The sequence below is a fragment of the Lagenorhynchus albirostris genome, chromosome 1, assembly GCF_949774975.1.
Source record: "Lagenorhynchus albirostris chromosome 1, mLagAlb1.1, whole genome shotgun sequence".
NCBI lineage: Eukaryota > Metazoa > Chordata > Mammalia > Artiodactyla > Delphinidae > Lagenorhynchus > Lagenorhynchus albirostris.
In genome coordinates, this window is record NC_083095.1 from 75,364,872 (window position 1) to 75,385,298 (window position 20,427).

At 39.2% G+C, this 20,427-nt stretch overlaps 1 gene segment (V, D, J or C); it reads right to left on the reverse strand.

Moving 5' to 3' along the window:
- Nucleotides 1-3,836: 3,836 nt before the first annotated feature.
- Nucleotides 3,837-4,512, reverse strand: LOC132528144 (T cell receptor alpha variable 20-like). The segment is given in 2 exon segments: nt 3,837-4,219; nt 4,387-4,512. Coding segments are annotated over 2 exon segments (435 nt in total).
- Nucleotides 4,513-20,427: the final 15,915 nt, after the last annotated feature.

Genomic DNA, 20,427 nt, shown 5'->3' on the forward strand with positions numbered 1-20,427 from the left:
GAAGTGGCTCATGGGGAAAGTGGAACACTCTGATGATACTCTTCTCCTGACTGCTGCATCCCTCACATCAGCTAAAGAAGTGAAGATCAGGAGTTGCAGGGTCTGTACAGTTGCTTCTTCATAAATCCTAGAGTGCCTGAATGTGAGTTGTTCTTAATGGAAAATGGTGAACGCTTAATGCCTCTTGGTCCCTAGTTCTGGGTCCCAGCTGCCAAATTTGTGACAATGAAAAATGTTCCAGAGTACATCTTATTCATCTAAATGGAAAAAAAATCTCTTTGATTCTATAAGTGATTCTAAATAAAGGTTTCTAATTCTTAAGACAAAATTAAAAAATATACATATATAGTCCAATATTTTATATTGTGTAATTTATAAATATATATTATAATTAAATATATTCGAATAATATTAGTAAATCAATTAATATTTACCAATTAGAGGAGCTTGAGGAACAAAATTCAATAATAAGCCCTGCACCAACCAAATCACCACAGATACAGGAAAAGGAAAGCCTGGCTGTGAGGATATGGCCGAAGATTAAACATGGTCATAAAACAATTATAAGTCATCAGTGTGGTCTCTCCTGGAAATTATTAGGAGAACTATGAAGGCAGAGGTTAGATAATTATTGTGCTATATTTTGCAATAAACAAAATTTTATCAGTGTTGTAAATTGCTTTCTTCAATATGAATTTTAAATGTTGTAAAGAATCCAGAAAGAGTAAAAAGATGAATTAAAATTATGAAGTATAATATATTTAAACTTTAGAACAGAGGAGGAAATATTAAGAAATAACTGACTCATAGCCTTTAACATATAGAGAGGTTTTGTTTTTTAATTAAAAATAAAGAATGAAAACAAATAAACAATGAACACTTACAAAAATCTTTGATCCAACAGCATCCATCATCGTAACAGTAGCCCTTGGCATAGAATTAAGACTTTCTCCATTTCACGTTTGAGTACCTGCAGTTACAAAAGGCATTCCACTAACAGCTGGCCTAGCTCATTAACGTGACAAAAACTTGCACTTACATCAGTTTTATACCAAATCTCACCATTCATTAAACCATGGATAAATTTCTTTTTGCTGTTGTTGAAAACAAAAGTCATTACCTTGTTTATCATTAAAAAAGAGATTTTTTTTTTTTTACTAATCAAAATAGGATATGGTTTAATCAGAATAAGGTGTTACGTGCATTAGGTGTCCCCAGGTGGGTTCTGAGGCTCTCTAACCACCTAACATCTAAGTGAATACACAACACATACATTTTCATATCATCCATCCTCCTGAAATTCATTAGTCTTCCATTTATAGTGTTTTTCAAAGCAAAATCTCCCAGTCACTTGAACCAAACTCATCAAGTAACTCACTAAAAAAGTAAACCCCCAACCTCATGCCAGACCTACTGAATCAGAATCTGTTGATCAGAATAAGACATATTTTTTTCTTCATGTGATTCTTAAATGTACAGTAAAATTTGAGAAATACTGTCCAATTGGTTAACTCTGGAGTTTTTATGTTTTAATCTCATCTTATATTGCCTGCAGCATTTACTTTTTCTCAGAAATCCCTTCATCTTTAATCATTCTTAAGCCTTAGTTTTCCTCAACTGAGGATGGGTTAATATTACTTTGCGGTTTTTAGATTATAAAATGAGTTGTAAAGTGCTTAGCAATGGACTTGGCATATGGTAAGTGTTCCATAAATGATAATAAAGATGATTGTGGTAATGATGCGAATGACAAAATAAGGGCAGGTGGAAACAAGGATCCCATGATAATTCTCTGATCTCTTTCCCTGAACACATTGGGCAGACTTTAAAGCTATAAACGCAAAAGATTAAAATTAAACAAAACCAGATGGTGTGGATAAAAGAATACCTCTCTTTCCCTAAATCAGGAAATTTCCACTTCTGCTTTCCTTCTTTGTAGACCTTGCCTCTTCCCCTCCCCACACGGGAGGGGTGAGGAGGGTTGATTCTGTTGTTCGCAGTCCATTTATGAGTAGGAAATTAGTCCTTAGTCTAATTTAAAATGTAGGACTCAAGACTCCACTCACTCTGCTTATATCGCTTGCATTTTAAGTCTTTGCCTACCTGTGATAATAAGCAAATCTAAGGAGAGCTAATTTAGTACGCTGTGATTGGCTACCTCTTTCTCTCTCTATTTCAGCTCAGATACTTGAAAATCAAGTCAACCCTTGGCTAGTTTGAGGCGTGGCCTATCTCTCCTACTCATCCTTATAGGAATTCTGAGCTTGCTTTTCTGGATTCAGAAGGAAGTAGGAAACTCCACTTAGGCCTGAACCTCAACGCACCTTTCCTGCTTTAGAGGTAATCAGGTCCTGGTTCGGCTGAAAGTCCTTCTTCACTTCCATTTGTATGAAGCTAATACATATAAGCATCCTCAGGAATCTTCCCAATGGTGAGCAGGGCAGGATTTGGCCATTCTTACGTCCCTGGAAATATCATCATGGCACATAAAATCCCCACTTCAAATGGAAATTACCAAACATTTTAGTTGAATAATAATGAATATATGACATATCCAAACATGTGGGATACAGCAAAAGCAGTAAGAAGGTCCCTGACTTACGGTTTTCTGACTTTATGATGGTATGAAAGTGATATGCATTAAGTAGAAACCACACTTCAAATTTTGAATTTTGATCTTTTCCTGGGCTAGTATGATGCTCTCTTTTGATGCTGGACAGCTCCCAGCCAGTCACTGGATCACAAGGGTAAACGACCATCACACTAGTACCAAACGTAAAATAGATAGCTAGTGGGAAGCTGCTGCATAGCACAGGGAGATCAGCTCGGTGCTTTGTGACCACCTAGAGGGGTGGGATAGGGAGGGTGGGAGGGAGACACAAGAGGTAGGAGATATGGGGATATATGTATATGTAGAGCTGATTCACTTTGTTATAAAGCAGAACCTAACATGCCATTGTAAAGCAATTATACTCCAATAAAGATGTTAACAAAAACAAAACCAGTCTGAACCCAGACAACCACTCTGCTTTTTGTTTTCAGTACAGTATTCAATAAATTACATGAGAGAGTCAGCACCATATTATAAAATAGGCTTTGTGTTAGGTAATCTTGCCCAACTGTAGGCTAATAAAAGTGTTCTGAGCACGTTCAAGGTAAGCTAGGCTAAGCTATGATGTCTGCAGTTTAGGTGTATTAAATGCACTTTTGACTTAAGATATTTTCAACTTACGGGTTTATTGGGACGTAACCCCACTGGAAGTCAAGGAATATTTGTAATTAGAGGCAAATTTATGGATTTAAATTATATTTGTTAGGAAAGAAGAAATGTTGAGAATCAATAGTCAAACTTGCAACTCAAAGAACTAGAAAAAGTAGCAAGATAAATAAAAGAAAGTAAAGGTAGCAAATAATAAACTATGTGCGGAAATAACAAAATTGACCAACTTTCACAAGAAAAAACAAATATATAAAGAACCCCTTACCCGTTAAAGTAACTGAATCCATAATTGAAGGATTATTAAGTTTCTCCCATAAGTAAAACTCTATGCTTAGATGGCTCACTAGTGAACTTTCTGAAAATTAAAAAAAAATTATTAAAAACCCTGCACAAATTCTTCTATAGATAGAAAAGGAGCCATAAGTTGCAACTTATCTAATGAACTATTATCATCTTGATACCAAAATCTGACCTAAACATTTTAATGAAAGACAAAGTTGAATACCAGTATCACTCAGGATCCTGGACAGAATGAACAATAATCTGCTGTCTGGCTATGTCACAAGATTTCATTCTCCATAGGACTACTTGGAAAGAGGTTCTGGCTGCTAAGCAACTACTTCATCGAGGAAGGAAAACACCAAAGATGCCCTGATTCCAGAGCCCCAGCTGCAGGGTTTGTGTACAGGCTGCAGGTGCCTGGGGAGCACTGTGTCTCCGCAGCACAGAGGTAAGTGGCTGAGTCTTCAGGTTTAGGGGCTGCGATGTGCAGAGAGCTTCCCTTCTTTAACAAGGTGGCTTTTAGTCTTTCGTTCTGCTTTTCATCCCCAACTGAGTAAAGAGCGAAGAGAAGTTCAGGTCCCTTCCCAGGATCCTGTCTATACCACAGCAGCCCGTTAAAATTGCTGACGGTGTAGCTGCAGTTGAGGATGAGACTGTCTCCCTCCTGGATTTTCAGGGTCTGAGGACTCTGCTCCACCTTGTCTTCTCCCCTCAACCCTGTTCAGGAAAACAAAATCAGAAATGAAACAAAGCTTTCAGTTCAGCAGTTTTGAAAAATTCCAACAAGAAACCTGGGATGAGCTGAGACTAAACCCCTCTCTCTCTTCTCTCCAGCTTTGGATAAATGTGCCCTTATGGTTCTCATCTCTTAACCTCCAACTTACAGCCAAGCTGAAGCCACAAGACTATGAATGCACATTCCAGCACGTTCTCCATCCTGATATCACACTCTTGATACAATTTTAATGATTCCAAATCTTCTCCCCTGAGGAGCTGCTCCTGTGTCTTAGTTCTCCTTCTCTAATGCACGAGATAGCCTTTCTGTTGGTGGCTCAGCCAATCAAGAGCAAATCCTCTAGTAGCTGTCATGCTTTTGACAGTTAAGGCACTGGAGGAATGAGAGGAATGGAACCACTGCCACCTGGTGGTCACAAACACAAACATCTCACAGGACGCACTTCATGCCCCCTACAAAGACAAAAATTGATGGGAGGACATTTTTTATATTGGTGGGCATAGTGCATATGAGGTTTAAAGCAGTAATCAGAAAAGCCTTCTCTGCCTGCAATTTGAATCGTTACATTGTTCCTTGTTTGGCCTTTAAAGCTAAACTCTACCAGAGGTTAGAAAAGTTGAACCCAAGCATAGGTGTAATGGATTGTGTTTCTCTTTATAGTACACAAGAATCTCAGCAGGTGAGACCTTAAAAGGACTAGAGTGCTGAAAAAAGCGGGGGGATAAAAGAGCTGTGGATATGTCTGGAGACCTCTTTGACAGAGAATTGGGAACATAAGTTAAGAAACCATTGCTTCAATTAATTTTATGCCTGGCTACAGGGACCAAGTGTAACTACAACTCAGGGTCACGAACTTGATAGATCTTAGGAGAACAGGAGGGAAGAGCATGGCAGAGGGAAAGCAGAGCTCTCCATTCTAGACCCTGGAGAGATCAGAACATCACAGGGCAGAGTGGGGAACAGGAAGATACGTATAGCAAAACTAGTATTGTTTAATTTGTTTCGTTCTATGACACTCCGCTGGGGTTTTTGTTTTGTTTTGTTTTGTTTTTACATCTTTATTGGCGTATAATTGCTTTATAGTGGTGTGTTAGTTTCTGCTTTATAACAAAGTGAATCAGTTATACATATACATATGTTCCCATGTCTCTTCCCTCTTTCGTCTCCCTCCCTCCCACCCTCCCTATCCCACCCCTCCAGGCGGTCACAAAGCACCGAGCTGATATCCCTGTGCTATGCCGCTGCTTCCCACTAGCTATCTACCTTATATTTGTTAGTGTATATATGTCCATGCCTCTCTCTCGCTTTGTCACAGCTCACCCTTCCCCCTCCCCATATCGTCAAGTCCATTCTGTAGTAGCTCTGTGTCTTTATTCCTGTCTTACCCCTAGGTTCTTCATGACATTTTTTTCCTTAAATTCCATATATATGTGTTAGCATACGGTACTTGTCTTTCTCTTTCTGACTTATTTCACTCTGTATGACAGACTCTAGGTCTATCCACCTCATTACAAACACCTCAATTTCGTTTCTTTTTATGGCTAAGTAATATTCCATTGTATATATGTGCCACACCTTCTTTATCCATTCATCCAATGATGGACACTTAGGTTGTTTCCATCTCCGGGCTATTGTAAATAGAACTGCAATGAACGTTTTGGTACCTGACTCTTTTTGAATTATGGTTTTCTGAGGATATATGCCCAGTAGTGGGATTGCTGGGTCATATGATAGTTGTATTTGTAGTTTTTTAAGGAACCTCCATACTGTTCTCCACAGTGCCTGTATCAATTCACATTCCCACCACCAATGCAAGAGGGTTCCCTTTTCTCCACACCCTCTCCAGCATTTATTGTTTCTAGATTTTTTGATGATGGCCATTCTGACCGGTGTGAGATGATATCTCATTGTAGTTTTCATTTGCATTTCTCTAATGATTAATGATATTGAGCATTCTTTCATGTGTTTGTTGGCAGTCTGTATATTTTCTTTAGAGAAATGTCTATTTAGGTCTTCTGCCCATTTTGGGATTGGGTTGTTTGTCTTTTTCTTATTGAGCTGCATGAGCTGCTTATAAATTTTGGAGATTAATCCTTTGTCAGTTGCTTCATTTGCAAATATATTGTCCCATTCTGAGGGTTGTCTTTTGGTCTTGTTTATGGTTTCCTTTGCTGTACAAAAGCTTTGAAGTTTTATTAGGTCCCATTTGTTTATTTTTGTTTTTATTTCCACTTCTCTAGGAGGTGGGTCAAAAAGGAACTTGCTGTGATTTATGTCATAGAGTATTCTGCCTATGTTTTCCTCTAAGAGTTTGAGAGTTTCTGGCCTTACAGTTAGGTCTTTAATCCATTTTGAGGTTATTTTTGTGTATGGAGTTAGGGAGTGATCTAATCTCAAACTTTTACATGTAGCTGTCCAGTTTTCCCAGCACCACTTATTGAAGAGGCTGTCCTTTCTCCACTATACATTCCTGCCGCCTTTATCAAAGATAAGGTGACCATATGTGCGTGGGTTTATCTCTGGGCTTTCTATCCTGTTCCATTGATCTATCTTTCTGTTTTTGTGGCAGTACCATACTGTCTTGATTACTGTAGCTTTGTAGTATAGTCTGAAGTCAGGGAGCCTGATTCCTCCAGCTCCGTTTTTCGTTCTCAAAATTGCTTTGGCTATTCGGGATCTTTTGTGTTTCCATAGAAATTGTGAAAGTTTTTGTTCTAGTTCTGTGAAAAATGCCACTGGTAGTTTGATAGGGATTGCATTGAATCTGTAGATTGCTTTGGGTAGTAGAGTCATTTTCATAATGTTGATTCTTCCAATCCAAGAACATGGTATATCTCTCCATCTATTTGTATCATCTTTAATTTCTTTCATCAGTGTCTTATAATTTTCTGCATACAGGTCTTTTGTCTCCTTAGGTAGGTTTATTCCTAGATATTTTATTCTTTTTGTTGCAATGGTAAATGGGAGTGTTTTATTGATTTCACTTTCAGATTTTCATCATTAGTGTATAGGAATGCCAGAGATTTCTGTGCATTAATTTTGTATCCTGTAACTTTACCAAATTCATTGATTAGCTCTAGTAGTTTTCTGGTAGCATCTTTAGGATTCTCTATGTATAGTATCATGTAATCCGCAAACAGTGACAGCTTTACTTTTTCTTTTCTGACTTGGATTCCTTTTATTTCCTTTTCTTTTCTGATTGCTGTGGCTAAAACTTCCAAAACTATGTTGAATAAGAGTGGTGAGAGTGGACAACCTTGTCTTGTTCCTGATTTTAGTGGAAATGCTTTCAGTTTTTCTCCATTGAGGATGATGTTGGCTGTGGGTTTGTCATATATGGCCTTTATTATGTTGAGGAATGTTCCCTCTATGCCTACTTTCTGCAGGGATTTTATCATAAATGGGTGTTGAATTTTGTTGAAAGCTTTCTCTGCGTCTATTGAGATGATCATATGGTTTTTCTCCTCAATTTGTTAATATGGTGTATCACATTGATTGATTTGCGTATATTGAAGAATCCTTGCATTCCTGGAATAAACCCCACTTGATCATGGTGTATGATCCTTTTAATGTGCTGTTGGATTCTGTTTGCTAGTAGTTTGTTGAGGATTTTTGCATCTATGCCCATCAGTGATATTGGCCTGTAGTTTTCTTTCTTTGTGACATCCTTGTCTGGTTTTGGTATCAGAGTGATGGTGGCCTCATAGAATGAGTTTTGGAGTGTTCCTCGCTCTGCTATATTTTGCAAGCGTTTGAGAAGGATAGCTGTTAGCTCTTCTCTAAATGTTTGGTAGAATTCGCCTTTGAAACCATCTTGTCCTGGGCTTTTGTTTGTTGGAAGATTTTTAATCACAGTTTCAATTTCAGTGCTTCTGATTGGTCTGTTCATATTTTCTATTTCTTCCTGATTCAGTCTTGGCAGGTTGTGCATTTCTAAGAATTTGTCCATTTCTTCCAGGTTGTCCATTTTATTGACATAGAGTTGCTTGTAGTAATCTCTCAAGATCTTTTGTATTTCTGCAGTGTCAGTTGTTCCTTCTCCTTTTTCATTTCTAATTCTATTGATTTGAGTCTTCTCCCTTTTTTTCTTGATGAGTCTGGCTAATGGTTTATCAATTTTCTTTATCTTCTCAGAAAACCAGCTGTTAGTTCTTTTGATCTTTGCTATCGTTTCCTTCATTTCTTTTTCATTTATTTCTGATCTGATTTTTATGGTTTCTTTCCTTCTGCTAACTTTGGGGCTTTTCTGTTCTTCTTTCTTTAATTGCTTTAGGTGCAAGGTTAGGTTGTTTATTCGAGATGTTTCCTATTTCTTAAGGTAGGATTGTATTGCTATAAACTTCCCTCTTAGTACTGCTTTTGCTGCATCCCATAGATTTGGGGTCGTCGTGTCTGCATTGTCATTTGTTTCTAGGTATTTTTTTAATTTTCTCTGATTTCTTCAGTGATCACTTTGTTATTAAGTAGTGTACTGTACATCCTCCATGTGTTTGTATTTTTTACAGATCTTTTCCTGTAGTTGATATCTAGTCTCATAGCGTTGTGGTCAGAAAAGATACTTGATACAATTTGAATTTTCTTAAATTTACCAAGGCTTGATTTGTGACCCAAGATATGATCTATCCTGGAGAATGTTCCATGAGCACTTGAGAAAAATGTGTATTCTGTTGTTTTGGGATGGAATGTCCTATAAATATCAATTAAGTCCATCTTGTTTAATGTATCATTTAAAGCTTGTGTTTCGTTATTTATTTTCATTTTGGATGACCTGTCCATTGGTGAAAGTGTGGTGTTAAAGCCCCCTACTATGAATGTGTTACTGTCGATTTCCTCTTTTATGGCTGTTACTACTTGCCTTATGTATTGAGGTGCTCCTATGTTGGGTGCATAAATATTTACAATTGTTATATCTTCTTCTTGGATCGATCCCTTGATCATTATGTAGTGTCCTTCTTTGTCTCTTCTAATAGTCTTTATTTTCAATCTATTTTCTCTGATATGAGAATTGCTACTCCAGCTTGCTTTTGGTTTCCATTTGCATGAAATATCTTTTTCCATCCCCTTACTTTCAGTCTCTATGTGTCTCTAGGTCTGAAGTGGGTCTATTGTAGACAGCAAATATATGGGTCTTGTTTTTGTATCCATTCAGCCAATCTGTGTCTTTTGGTGGGAGCATTTAGTCCATTTACATATAAGGTAGTTATCGATATGTATGTTCCTATTCCCATTTTCTTAATTGTTTTGGGTTCGTTATTTTAGGTCTTTTTCTTCTCTTGTGTTTCTTGCCTAGAGAAGTTCCTTTAGCAGTTGTTGTAAAGCTGGTTTGGTGGTGCTGAACTCTCTCAGCTTTTCCTTGTCTGTAAAGGTTTTAAGTTCTCCATCACATCTGAATGAGATTCTTGCTGGGTAATCTTGGTTGCAGGTTTTTCTCCTTCATCACTTTAAATATGTCCTGCCAGTCCCTTCTGGCTTGCAGAGTTTCTGCTGAAAGATCAGCTCTGAACCTTATGGGGATTCCCTTGTGTGTTATTTGTTGTTTTTCCCTTGCTGCTTTTAATATGTTTTCTTTGTATTTAATTTTTGACAGTTTGATTAGTATGTGTCTTGGCATGGTTCTCCTTGGATTTACCCTGTATGGGACTCTCTGTGCTGCCTGGACTTGATTAACTATTTCCTTTTCCATATTAGGGAAGTTTTCAACTATAATCTCTTCAAATATTTCCTCAGTCCCTTTCTTTTTCTCTTCTTCTTCTGGAATCCCTATAATTCAAATGTTGGTGCCCTTAATATTGTCCCAGAGGTCTCTGAGACTGTCCCAGTTCTTTTCATTCTTTTTTCTTTATTCTGCTCTGCAGTAGTTATTTCCACTATTTTATCTTCCAGGTCACTTATCTGTTCTTCTGCCTCAGTTATTCTGCTATTGATCCCATCTAGAGTATTTTTAATTTCATTTATTGTGCTGTTCATCGTTGTTTGTTTCATCTTTAGTTCTTCTAGGTCCTTGTTAAATGTTTCTTGCATTTTGTCTATTCTATTTCCAAGATTTTGGATCATCTTTACTATCATTCTGAATTCTTTTTCAGGTAGACTGCCTATTTCCTCTTCATTTGTTAGGTCTGGTGGGGTTTTATCTTGCTCCTTCATCTGCTGTGTGTTTTTCTGTCTTCTCATTCTGCTTATCTTACTGTGTTTGGGGTCTCCTTTTTGCAGGCTGCAGGTTCGTAGTTCCTGTTGTTTTTGGTGTCTGTCCCCAGTGGCTAAGGTTTGTTCAGTGGTTTGTGTAGGCTTCCTGGTGGAGGGGACTAGTGCCTGTGTTCTGGTGGATGAGACTGGATCTTGTCTTTCTGGTGGGCAGGTCCACGTCTGGTGGTGTGTTTTGGGGTGTCTGTGTACTTACTATGATTTTAGGCAGCCTCTCTGCTAATGGGTGGGATTCTGTTCCTGTCTTGCTAGTTGTTTGGCACAGGATGTCCAGCACTGTAGCTTGCTGGTCGTTGAGTGAAGCTGGGTGCTAGTGTTGAGATGGAGATCTCTGGGAGATTTTTGCCTTTTGATATTATGTGGAGCTGGGAGGTCTCTTGTGGACCAGTGTCCTGAAGTTGGCTCTCCCACCTCAGAGGCACAGCACTGAATCCTGGCTGTAGCACCAAGAGCCTTACATCCACACGGCTCAGAATAAAAGGGAGAAAAAGCAGAAAGAAAGAATTAGTAGAAGTAGAAAGAAAGAAAGAAAGAATGGAGGGAGGGAGGAAGGAGGGAAGGAAGGAAAACAGAAAGAAAGAAGATAAAGTAAAATAAAATAAAATGAGATAAAATATAATAAAGTTATTAAAATTAAAAAAATAATTATTAAGAGAAAAAAAGAAAAAAGGTTAAAAAAAAAACGGACGGATAGAACCCTAGGACAAATGGTGGAAGCAAAGCTATACAGACAAAATCTCACACAGAAGCATACACATACACACTCACAAAAAGAGGAAAAGGGGAAAAAATCATAAATCTTCCTCTCAAAGCCCACCTCCTTAATTTGGGATGATTCGTTGTCTATTCATGTATTCGACAGATGCAGGGTACATCAAGTTGATTGTGGAGCTTCAATCCACTGATTCTGAGGCTTCTGGGAGAGATTTCCCTTTCTCTTCTCTGTTCTCACAGCTCCCAGGGGCTTAGCTTTGGATTTGGCCCTGCCTCTGTGTGTAGGTCGCCGGAGGGCGTCTGTTCTTCGCTCAGACGGGACAGGGTTAAAGAAGCAGCTGATTCGGGGGCTCTGGCTCACTCAGGCCGGCGGGCAGGGAGGGGCACGGAGTGCGGGGCGGGCCTGCGTCGGCAGAGGCCGTCGTGACGTTGCACCAGCCTGAGGCGCGCAGTGCGTTCTACTGGAGGAATTGACCCTGGATCCCGGCACCCTGGCAGTGGCGGGCTGCACAGGCTCCCCGGAAGGGGGGTGTGGAGAGTGACCTGTGCTCGCACACAGGCTTTTTGGTGGCGGCAGCAGCTGCCTTAGCGTCTCCTGCCCGTCTCTGGGGTCCGCGCTTTTAGCCGCGGCTCGCGCCCGTCTCTGGAGCTCATTTAAGCAGCGCTCTTAATCCCCTCTCCTCGCACACCAGGAAACAAAGAGGGAAGAAAATGTCTCTTGCCTCTTCAGCAGGTCCAGACTTTTCCCCGGATTCCCTCCCGGCTAGCGGTGGCGCACTAACCCCCTTCAGGCTGTGTTCACGCCACCTACCCAGCCCTCTTCCGGCGCTCTGACCGAAGCCCGAGCCTCAACTCCCAGCCCCGCCCGCCCCGGCGGGTGAGCAGAGAAGCCTCTCGGCCAGGTGAGTGCTGGTCGGCCCTGATCCTCTGTGCGGGAATCTCTCCGCTTTGCCCTCCGCACCTCCGTTGCTGTGCTCTCCCCCACGGCTCCAAAGCTTTCCCCCTCCGCCACCCGCAGTCTCCGCCCGCGAAGGGGCTTCCCAGTGTGTGGAAACGTTTCCTCCTTCACCGCTCCCTCCCACTGGTGCAGGTCCCGTCCCTATCCTTTTGTCTCTGTTTAGTCTTGTTTCTTTTGCCCTACCCATGTATGTGGGGGGTTTCTTGCCTTTTGGGAGGTCTGAGGTCTTCTGCCAGCGTTCAGTAGGTGTTCTGTAGGAGTTGTTCCCCGTGTAGATGTATTTCTGGTGTATCTGTGGGGAGGAAGGTGATCTCCGCGTCTTACTCTTCCACCATCTTCCCGGAAGCCTCACTCCATTGGGTTTTGTCATTGAACATGTGTTGATGTTGCAGAGTTGACCACCATTTATATAAGCTCTCCTCAGACTTGTCCGAAGAGCACACTCTACCCCCATTAGCTACAACCCAGAAAAAGAACATCAACTCTCAGACGCACTGCTTTGATGTCACTTCATCCCTCACCCACTCAGGGACTAGAAAAGAATAAGCTGCACAGAATTATTGAACTAACAGTGTAGGTAAGGGGTTTGTTGTTCTTTGACTTTTTCTTTGAAAATCTGATAATTTCTCAGTGATCTAAAAGTCATTAAACTAACTTGTATCCATTTTCTCATCCTTTGATTTGATTTATTCTAGTCACACTTAGCAAACTGTGACTCTTAGAAATCATATTTAAAAGGCTGTGTTTCTCTGTTTCTGAATGTGTGTCTCAGAAAGAACGTGAAAAAGATAACTGCAGGATTAATGCAGGAGCTCTTTGTAGGATAGGCTCTAAAAGAACCCAGAAGTTGAATGTGTGATGTGTTATGAAACCAAGGAGATGATTTACAGTTGTGATTTTTATGAAATTTGTTTGTAATTTAAAAAAGAATTTTTCTTAATTTGAAATAATTATAGATTCATAGAAGTTTCCAAAAATGTACAGGGAAGCTCTGTGTACTCTTCACCCTATGTCCTCCAGGGGTCTCTAAACCAGGAAATTAACATTGGTGCAACACACAGGACTTATTAGATTTCCACAGTTTACATGCAGCCATTTATGTCTGTGTGTAGTTCTAGGCAATTTTATACATGTACAGATTCATGCATTCATGTATATCACATGTATACGTTCACTGCCACAATCAAGATGCACAGCTGTTTCATAACCACAAGGCTTCCTCATGCCACCCTTTGTAGCCACACCCACCCCTTCCCTAGTCCTTAACCCCTGACAATCACTAACCTGTTCTTCATCCCTACGATTTTGTTATTTTAATAATGTTATATAAATGGAATTATATAGAAGTAAGCATTGAGATTTTTTTCACTCAGAATGAGTAGTAAAAACATGAGATTTGTCCAGGTAATAGTGTGTATCCAACCTGTTTGTTTCTTTTTATTTCTGAGTAGTATTCCATGGTAGGGACGTGCCACAGTTTGTTTAACCAGTCACCTACTAAGGGACATCAGGTTTCCATATTTTGGCTGCTATGAATAAAGCTGTTATGAATATTCACTACAGAGTTTTATGTAAATAAAGTCTTCTATTTATCTAGGATAAGTATCCAAGTCTGCATTGCATGTTTAGTTTTATAAGAAATTGCCAGGCCATTTTCCAGAGTGCCTGTATCATTCTACATTCCCATCAACAATTTATGAGTGATCCAGTTTTCCCCACATGTTTGCCAGAATTAGGTGTTGCCACTATTTTTTATTTTAGCCCCACTGATAGTTGTATAGTGATATTTCATTGTGGTTTTAATTTGCGTTTCTCTGATGGCTAATGATGTTGAGCATCTTTTCATGTGCTGATTTGCAATCTGTATATCCTCTTTGGTGAAATATCAATCTGATTCTTTCACCCGTTTTTCTAATTGGTTGTTCATTTTCTATACCATTTAGCTTTTAGAGTTCTTTATATATTCTAGATACAAGTACTATGTCAGATACATGGTTTGTAAATATTTACCCCCAGTCTGTACCTTATCCTTTCATATTCTTAACAGGGTCTTTTGTAGAGGAAAAGTTTTTAAATTTGATTCAGTTAGGGGTGTGTGTGTGTGTGTGTGTGTCTGTGTGTGTGTGTCTGTGTGTGTGTGTGTATCATGCTTTTGGTGTCAAATCTAAGATTTACTTAGCTCCAGGCCTGACGATTTTCTCTTATTTTTTTTCAAGTTTCATAGTTTATATTTTACATTTAAGTCTATGATCCATTTTGAGTTGATTTTTATAATGTATATTTTTAAGAAGATCTTTTTTAGAAAAGAGAAATCTGTCATCATCTTTGTCTTAAGCTTTACCTATTTGCTGTTATCAAGTAACTAGTTCAAAGCAACATAACCAAAATGTAGCTTGAGCACTTCTCATAGAAGACTGAAAAAAACTTTTATGCTTTGAGCCTGTGAGCTTCCCTTTTTATACTTACTGTGATTTCTCTAAATTAAAAGTAAAGTTAAAACTATAGTACAAACCCAAACCCTTCTCAACATATCAGCCTCTGAAATCATCTATCACGTATTACAGGGCAATGTTTTCTAGTATAGATTTGGAAAATGGTTACATCTATCTTATGATCAAGGATAACTGTAATCTTTCCTAAAATTCACATTCTTTTAAACTTTAAAATTCTCTGAGAAACAAAATGCCTATTAATATTTAAGTCATCAAAGTGAACTAAAGTGAGTCTTTTCCTTGCTATAACTTCTTTCCTATAATTGAGCATGTGTTTCTTGAAAAAGAGAATATTCTCTACAAATTGTCACAAGAAAGAGAATTCCCTCTTTCTCTTATTACTTTTTGCTAAAATTACATGCTTCCATCTACCTTTTTGCACAGTCACCATTCCAAGGTCAAATAGCTCATTTCCCCAAGGATGTAGTGACTCTTCTTTCTGCTGTGCCAGAGGCAGAGTCCTGATTTTTGCTCTCGTAGGAGAACTTTTAAAATACCAATATTACAATCGAGGATAATACTTCCTAAAAGTTTTCTTAAGGGTTGAGAATCCAGGAACTGAAAAGGATTCTTGATTGAAATAATTCAGCCCTTGGAACCAGAATCAGGAAGTTAGAAAAACAGACAAGACTTTTTTCTTGTCTCAGGCTAGGACTCCCAATGGTAGGAATATCTACCCCCAAACTAGGTCACTAGACTGGAAATTAAAAATATACAAAGAAGCAGAACAAGTGATGGCAATGGTAAAGATAAATAGAAACAGATAGTTTAACACCATCCAATTTTACTCATGGGCAACATCTAGTGTATGGAGAACACCTATTATAAAAAGGTCATTTCCTTTGAGCCCTAGGAATTAGGATGGAAAGGAAAAGTACTGAGACTCAAAGAGAACTAAGTTAACTGTGATTTTCTTTCGGCCTGGACCACCCCCCCACTCTCTGCCCACTACCACCCTTAGCTTTATAGGACTCATATCTCTAGCCACAGGAAATAAATATTTGAGGCTGAAATTCTACGATAAAAGCTCTAGAGAAGAAAGCAGAAAAGAGATAATACAGGAATACGTCTTCACCAGGTGAAACCGGAAGACTCACCGATAAGAGGGACTTCCAAGTCCACAAGAAAATGAATTCGATATACAAATTCCTATAGACTCACTCAGGTGATGAAGATGGCTCTGTCTACGCCAACAAGAGGGAGACCATCTAATTGCAAACCTGAAAATAGTACCATATGACGAAAATCTGTACAAACAGAAAGGGGATTTATGGTACATGGAAATAGAAGTATCCTTATGGTGATGAGAATTGGACGAATACAAGAACTAATTGATACACAATTATCTAACAGCATCCAAAAGGTAGAAGCTCTGTATCTGTTGATATTATCAATTAATTCATTCTTCAGTTAGCCAATATTTAATGTGCAACCACTATGTGCCATGTACTGTGTAATGTACAATACATACATGTTTCCTGACTGTATGGAACTCACAGTTACAGGCATAGCAGGAATTTTAGAAGTCTATACATAAGTATAGATATAGATGTAGATTACAAAAACATATTAATTGCAACATTTCCTTTTGTCTTGTACTTGGAAGAGAGCCTTCAGTACATGAGAACCAATGGAGAGAGTCCACAATACATGCTTGGGTACACTTCCAAAACGTATATGAAGTGCATTTGTTCAACTTTCCTTAGCCTATCATGCAGAGTAATGATATATGAGAAAACTGATAATTCACTGAAGAGTTAGAGCAAACAGAAGTGAAGCTGTGATGGTGTGTCTTCCTCAGTCTTCCTCAAGCCAAGTTAGAGGAGATTCAGAAGATTCGGTCAGAGAGTTTGAAATGAATCCCCTGGAGTTTGGAGGATTCAGAGGGTCACACTAGGCGGCAATGACAATTTCTCTCACTTTACTGTACTTATGGCCAGAATGCTGATTACTCTGTTATTTTTATCTCTGTGTATATGTGACGGAAAGGTGGCTCATACTTGTTAAATTGAGTGAGAAGCTAGAGAAAGTAGATGATGAGGTATGACACAGAATCATGTAGACATGAGTAAAATGTCAGAGAGAGAGAGAGAATAACACAAAGAGAGGACACAGTCTAGAGGTAAACCTTGCAGACACGCAATAGTTTATGACTGGAAGGGAGATGAAGGTTTGTGCGGGAGTGAGAGAGGAAACAGCCCAAGAAGTAGGTACAAACCTCAGAAAGTGTTTTGTCAGAGAAGAAGCTGTTTCTCTAAGAAAGAGAGAAACTTTCTCTAGGGAAGAGAGGATTTGAAGCAAGAGTAAATGGTCACAACTCATGTGTCTAAAGTTTCTGAGAGGTCAGCAATGATGAGGTTTGGAAATTTCGGTTGATTTACAACACCGAGGTTATTAGCACTCTTTGAGGGCTTAGCTAGTGGAGGAATTAAAGCCAGATATATGTATACCCTTTAATGCAGAAATTCTAATATATATGCCCAATAGCAGTGTGTAAATATGTTCACCAAAGAACGTGTATAAGAATATTCATGGGCTCCCCTGGTGGCGCAGTGGTTGAGAGTCCGCCTGCCGATGCAGGGGACACGGGTTCTGCCCTGGTCTGGGAAGATCCCACATGCCGCGGAGCGGCTGGGCCCGTGATCCATGGCCGCTGAGCCTGCGCGTCCGGAGCCTGTGCTCTGCAAGGGGAGAGGCCCCAACAGTGAGAGGCCCGCATACCGCAAAAAAAAAAGAATATTCATAATAACACAATTGATAACAGCCAAAGGCAGGAAAAATCCAAAGAACCATTTAAGCAGGTAGCTAAATAAATTCTGGTATGTTCATACAGCAATGAGAATAAACAAACTAAACTGTATACAACATGGATGACTCTTAGAAAACTGATATTAAGAAAAGAATCCAGATAGAAAAAATCCAAACTATATTATTTTAATTGTATAATGTTCAAAAATGGGCAAAACCAATCTATCTATGGGACTGTGGTTTCCTTGGAAGGATGGTAGTGACCAGAAGGGGATAAAACAGGGCTTCTGAAGAGCAAAACTACAAGCAAGAAAGAGCAGCAGACCCAGCTTCAGTCTCTGGGAGCTCATGAATTGTTCAAATGAAGCTTCACAAAGTCCCTTTTTTAACACCAGGACAGATTTGGGGTTCAGTATGACAAGCATCAACTATAGCAACACAGGTTGCAACAGGGAAGTCATTGAGGTTTGGGGTCTTTCAGGATTTTCTAATCACGCACCAGAGATCCAACATTAGTTGACTGCCATTTTCCAATCAGATATATCCCATGTCCATAAATTTTAGTTTATTTGCAATGAATAATCTAGAAATACCCTGGATGTCCTGCTAATGTTATTCTGGATAAGAACTTAGTATGGAGCAACTCCTAAAAACTCCTTTTTACTTTTCAAGTATAAATGAGATTACTGTGTCCACAAAGAGGTCAGCTCAGGAAACCCCAAAGGCCTCAGGTGACCTCAGAGGAAGCAGAAAGCAAGTTACAAGCACATTGTTAATGTATTCCTTCCCAGATGGCATTTACTTATTTATTGGCAAAATAATCTGATGGAGATATTAGAAAAATTAGAGTTATGTGACAATCAAGAAAATTTTAAAAGGCGATTATGATTAGACAGCTCATTGATGAAGGAGACGGGATATGATTTGGGGGATGTTAGGGATCAAGTAGAGACTAGTGACTGATTTTACAACGGCTCCAGTTTGAGCTGGTATGCATGTTATCCAAAACATTTTAGAAGATTTCTCAGACTTTCAAAGTACAAATAGATTGAAATAATTGTTAAACAAGATAGGTCATTGATTATTTTCGGTCTGGTGCTTTTTAAAATTTTTGCTAACTTTTGGGAATCCTCCTTTGAGTACCTCTCGCCAATACCGCTTCCTGCACCAGATTCTAAGATACATTTTTCCTGCTTCAAATCTTGGATTTATTCCCTTGTAAACTACTTACATCTATTTTCTTCATTAAAAGTTGTCTCTAAAGACCTTACTTACTTCCAATACGTTTTACGAAATTTAACTGTTTAGTTAATTACTTCATGACTTGGCTACATAAGTCTATCGTGTTCTCTCTCTCTCTCTCGCTCTCTCTCTCTCTCTCCCCCCCTCTCTCCTTCTCCCCGACACACACACACACACACACACACACACACACACACACACACACTTACGCTTTCTTTTCTGGAAAGTTGTTCTGTATTGGGATCATTGTTTTTTGTACAGTAGGGATAGAAAATCCTTACACAAGGAAGAATATCTTTCTTTTTGGAATTCCATATGAAAACATATCCACCAGGTTAATTGCCACCTAATATCACCACACAATAGCACAGAGACATTACTCTTTCAGATGTTATATTACAGCTACTTTAATATATGTGGTACAGAATTGTCTGAAATTGAGGCCATCTGGAGTCATTAGGAGCTAAACTGTAAAGCAAAGCCTTGATGTAAGAGAATTTTCTGTAACAGGCAAAATATGAGTGTTTAGTAGTTGTAGAGTGAAAATGTGCTATACTCCAGGGTCACAGAAATGATCAGGGAGCCCATACCACAAAGACTAAAGGTAAATTTCTCTTCACCTCCTGGGAATTATCAAGGAAATCATCAAATACCTGTGTGTTCATTTCAAAATAATCTAAAAAGCTAGTAAGACAGAATTTGCCAAAAAAGTATTATAAAATCATACATTGGGGGCTTCCCTGGTGGCGCAGTGGTTGAGAATCTGCCTGCTAATACAGGGGACACGGGTTCGAGCCCTGGTCTCGGAGGATCCCACGTGCCGCGGAGCAACTAGGCCCGTGAGCCACAACTACTGAGCCTGCGTGTCTGGAGCCTGTGCTCCGCAACAGGAGAGGCCGTGGTAGTGAGGAGGCCCGCGTACCGCGATGAAGAGTGGCCCCTGCTTGCCACAACTAGAGAAAGCCCTCACACAGAAACGAAGACCCAACACAGCAAAAATAAATTAATTAATAAACTCCTACCCCCAACATCTTTTTAAAGAAAAAAATCATACATTGGAATATCATCATTAGAATGTGTGATTTTGATCTGTAAATAATGCTGTGCAAATAATTATTTCATAATATACTGTTGGGTAAAAACGCAGAATGGAAAACATCCTACAAGATGTGCTTCTGTAGCAGAGTTTTTCCTGACTAGTAGAATTTTTGAGTTGTTCTGTTTTGTTTTGAGTATTACTTCCTTGGATATTCTATTTTATCTGCATTAAACTTGCATATAGAGAATGTGATCAGGTAATGGGGCTGTTTCTGAGCAAACTGAAGAGCTTCATTCCTCCTTGGTGTCAAGACTTGTGGTGACATTTATTCTGTGTACATCATTCCAGGTCATTCATGGCACAGCATGAGACAATGGGACAGGGAGAGTCCAAGAAGTGCCATTTAACAGATACTTCAGATCTAACATAATGACAAGACTTAGTCAGCAATGCATGAATATTTGTGCAGTGAACCTAAAAGTCTAACAATTCAGGTGCAGATTTGGCCAAATATTACTGAATTTTTTTAAACCAAATCACTTGCTTTAATATAATCACCATAAAAAAGTTTAAATTTTTTTGGCAAATGATCTACTTCAAGATGAAGAATTGAAGATAAAGATGCTTTTGATGAATGACACTTTTAGATATGTTCTCTGAGCCAGAGAGAGAGCATTTTCCTTAGAGTGAGGTTTCCACTTCTAACTCCCCTGCCTCGCTGACACGGCCGCTGCCTTCTCCTGTCCTTACCGAGAATCTCACTAAGGTTTTCATAGCTGGGGGACACCTCACGTT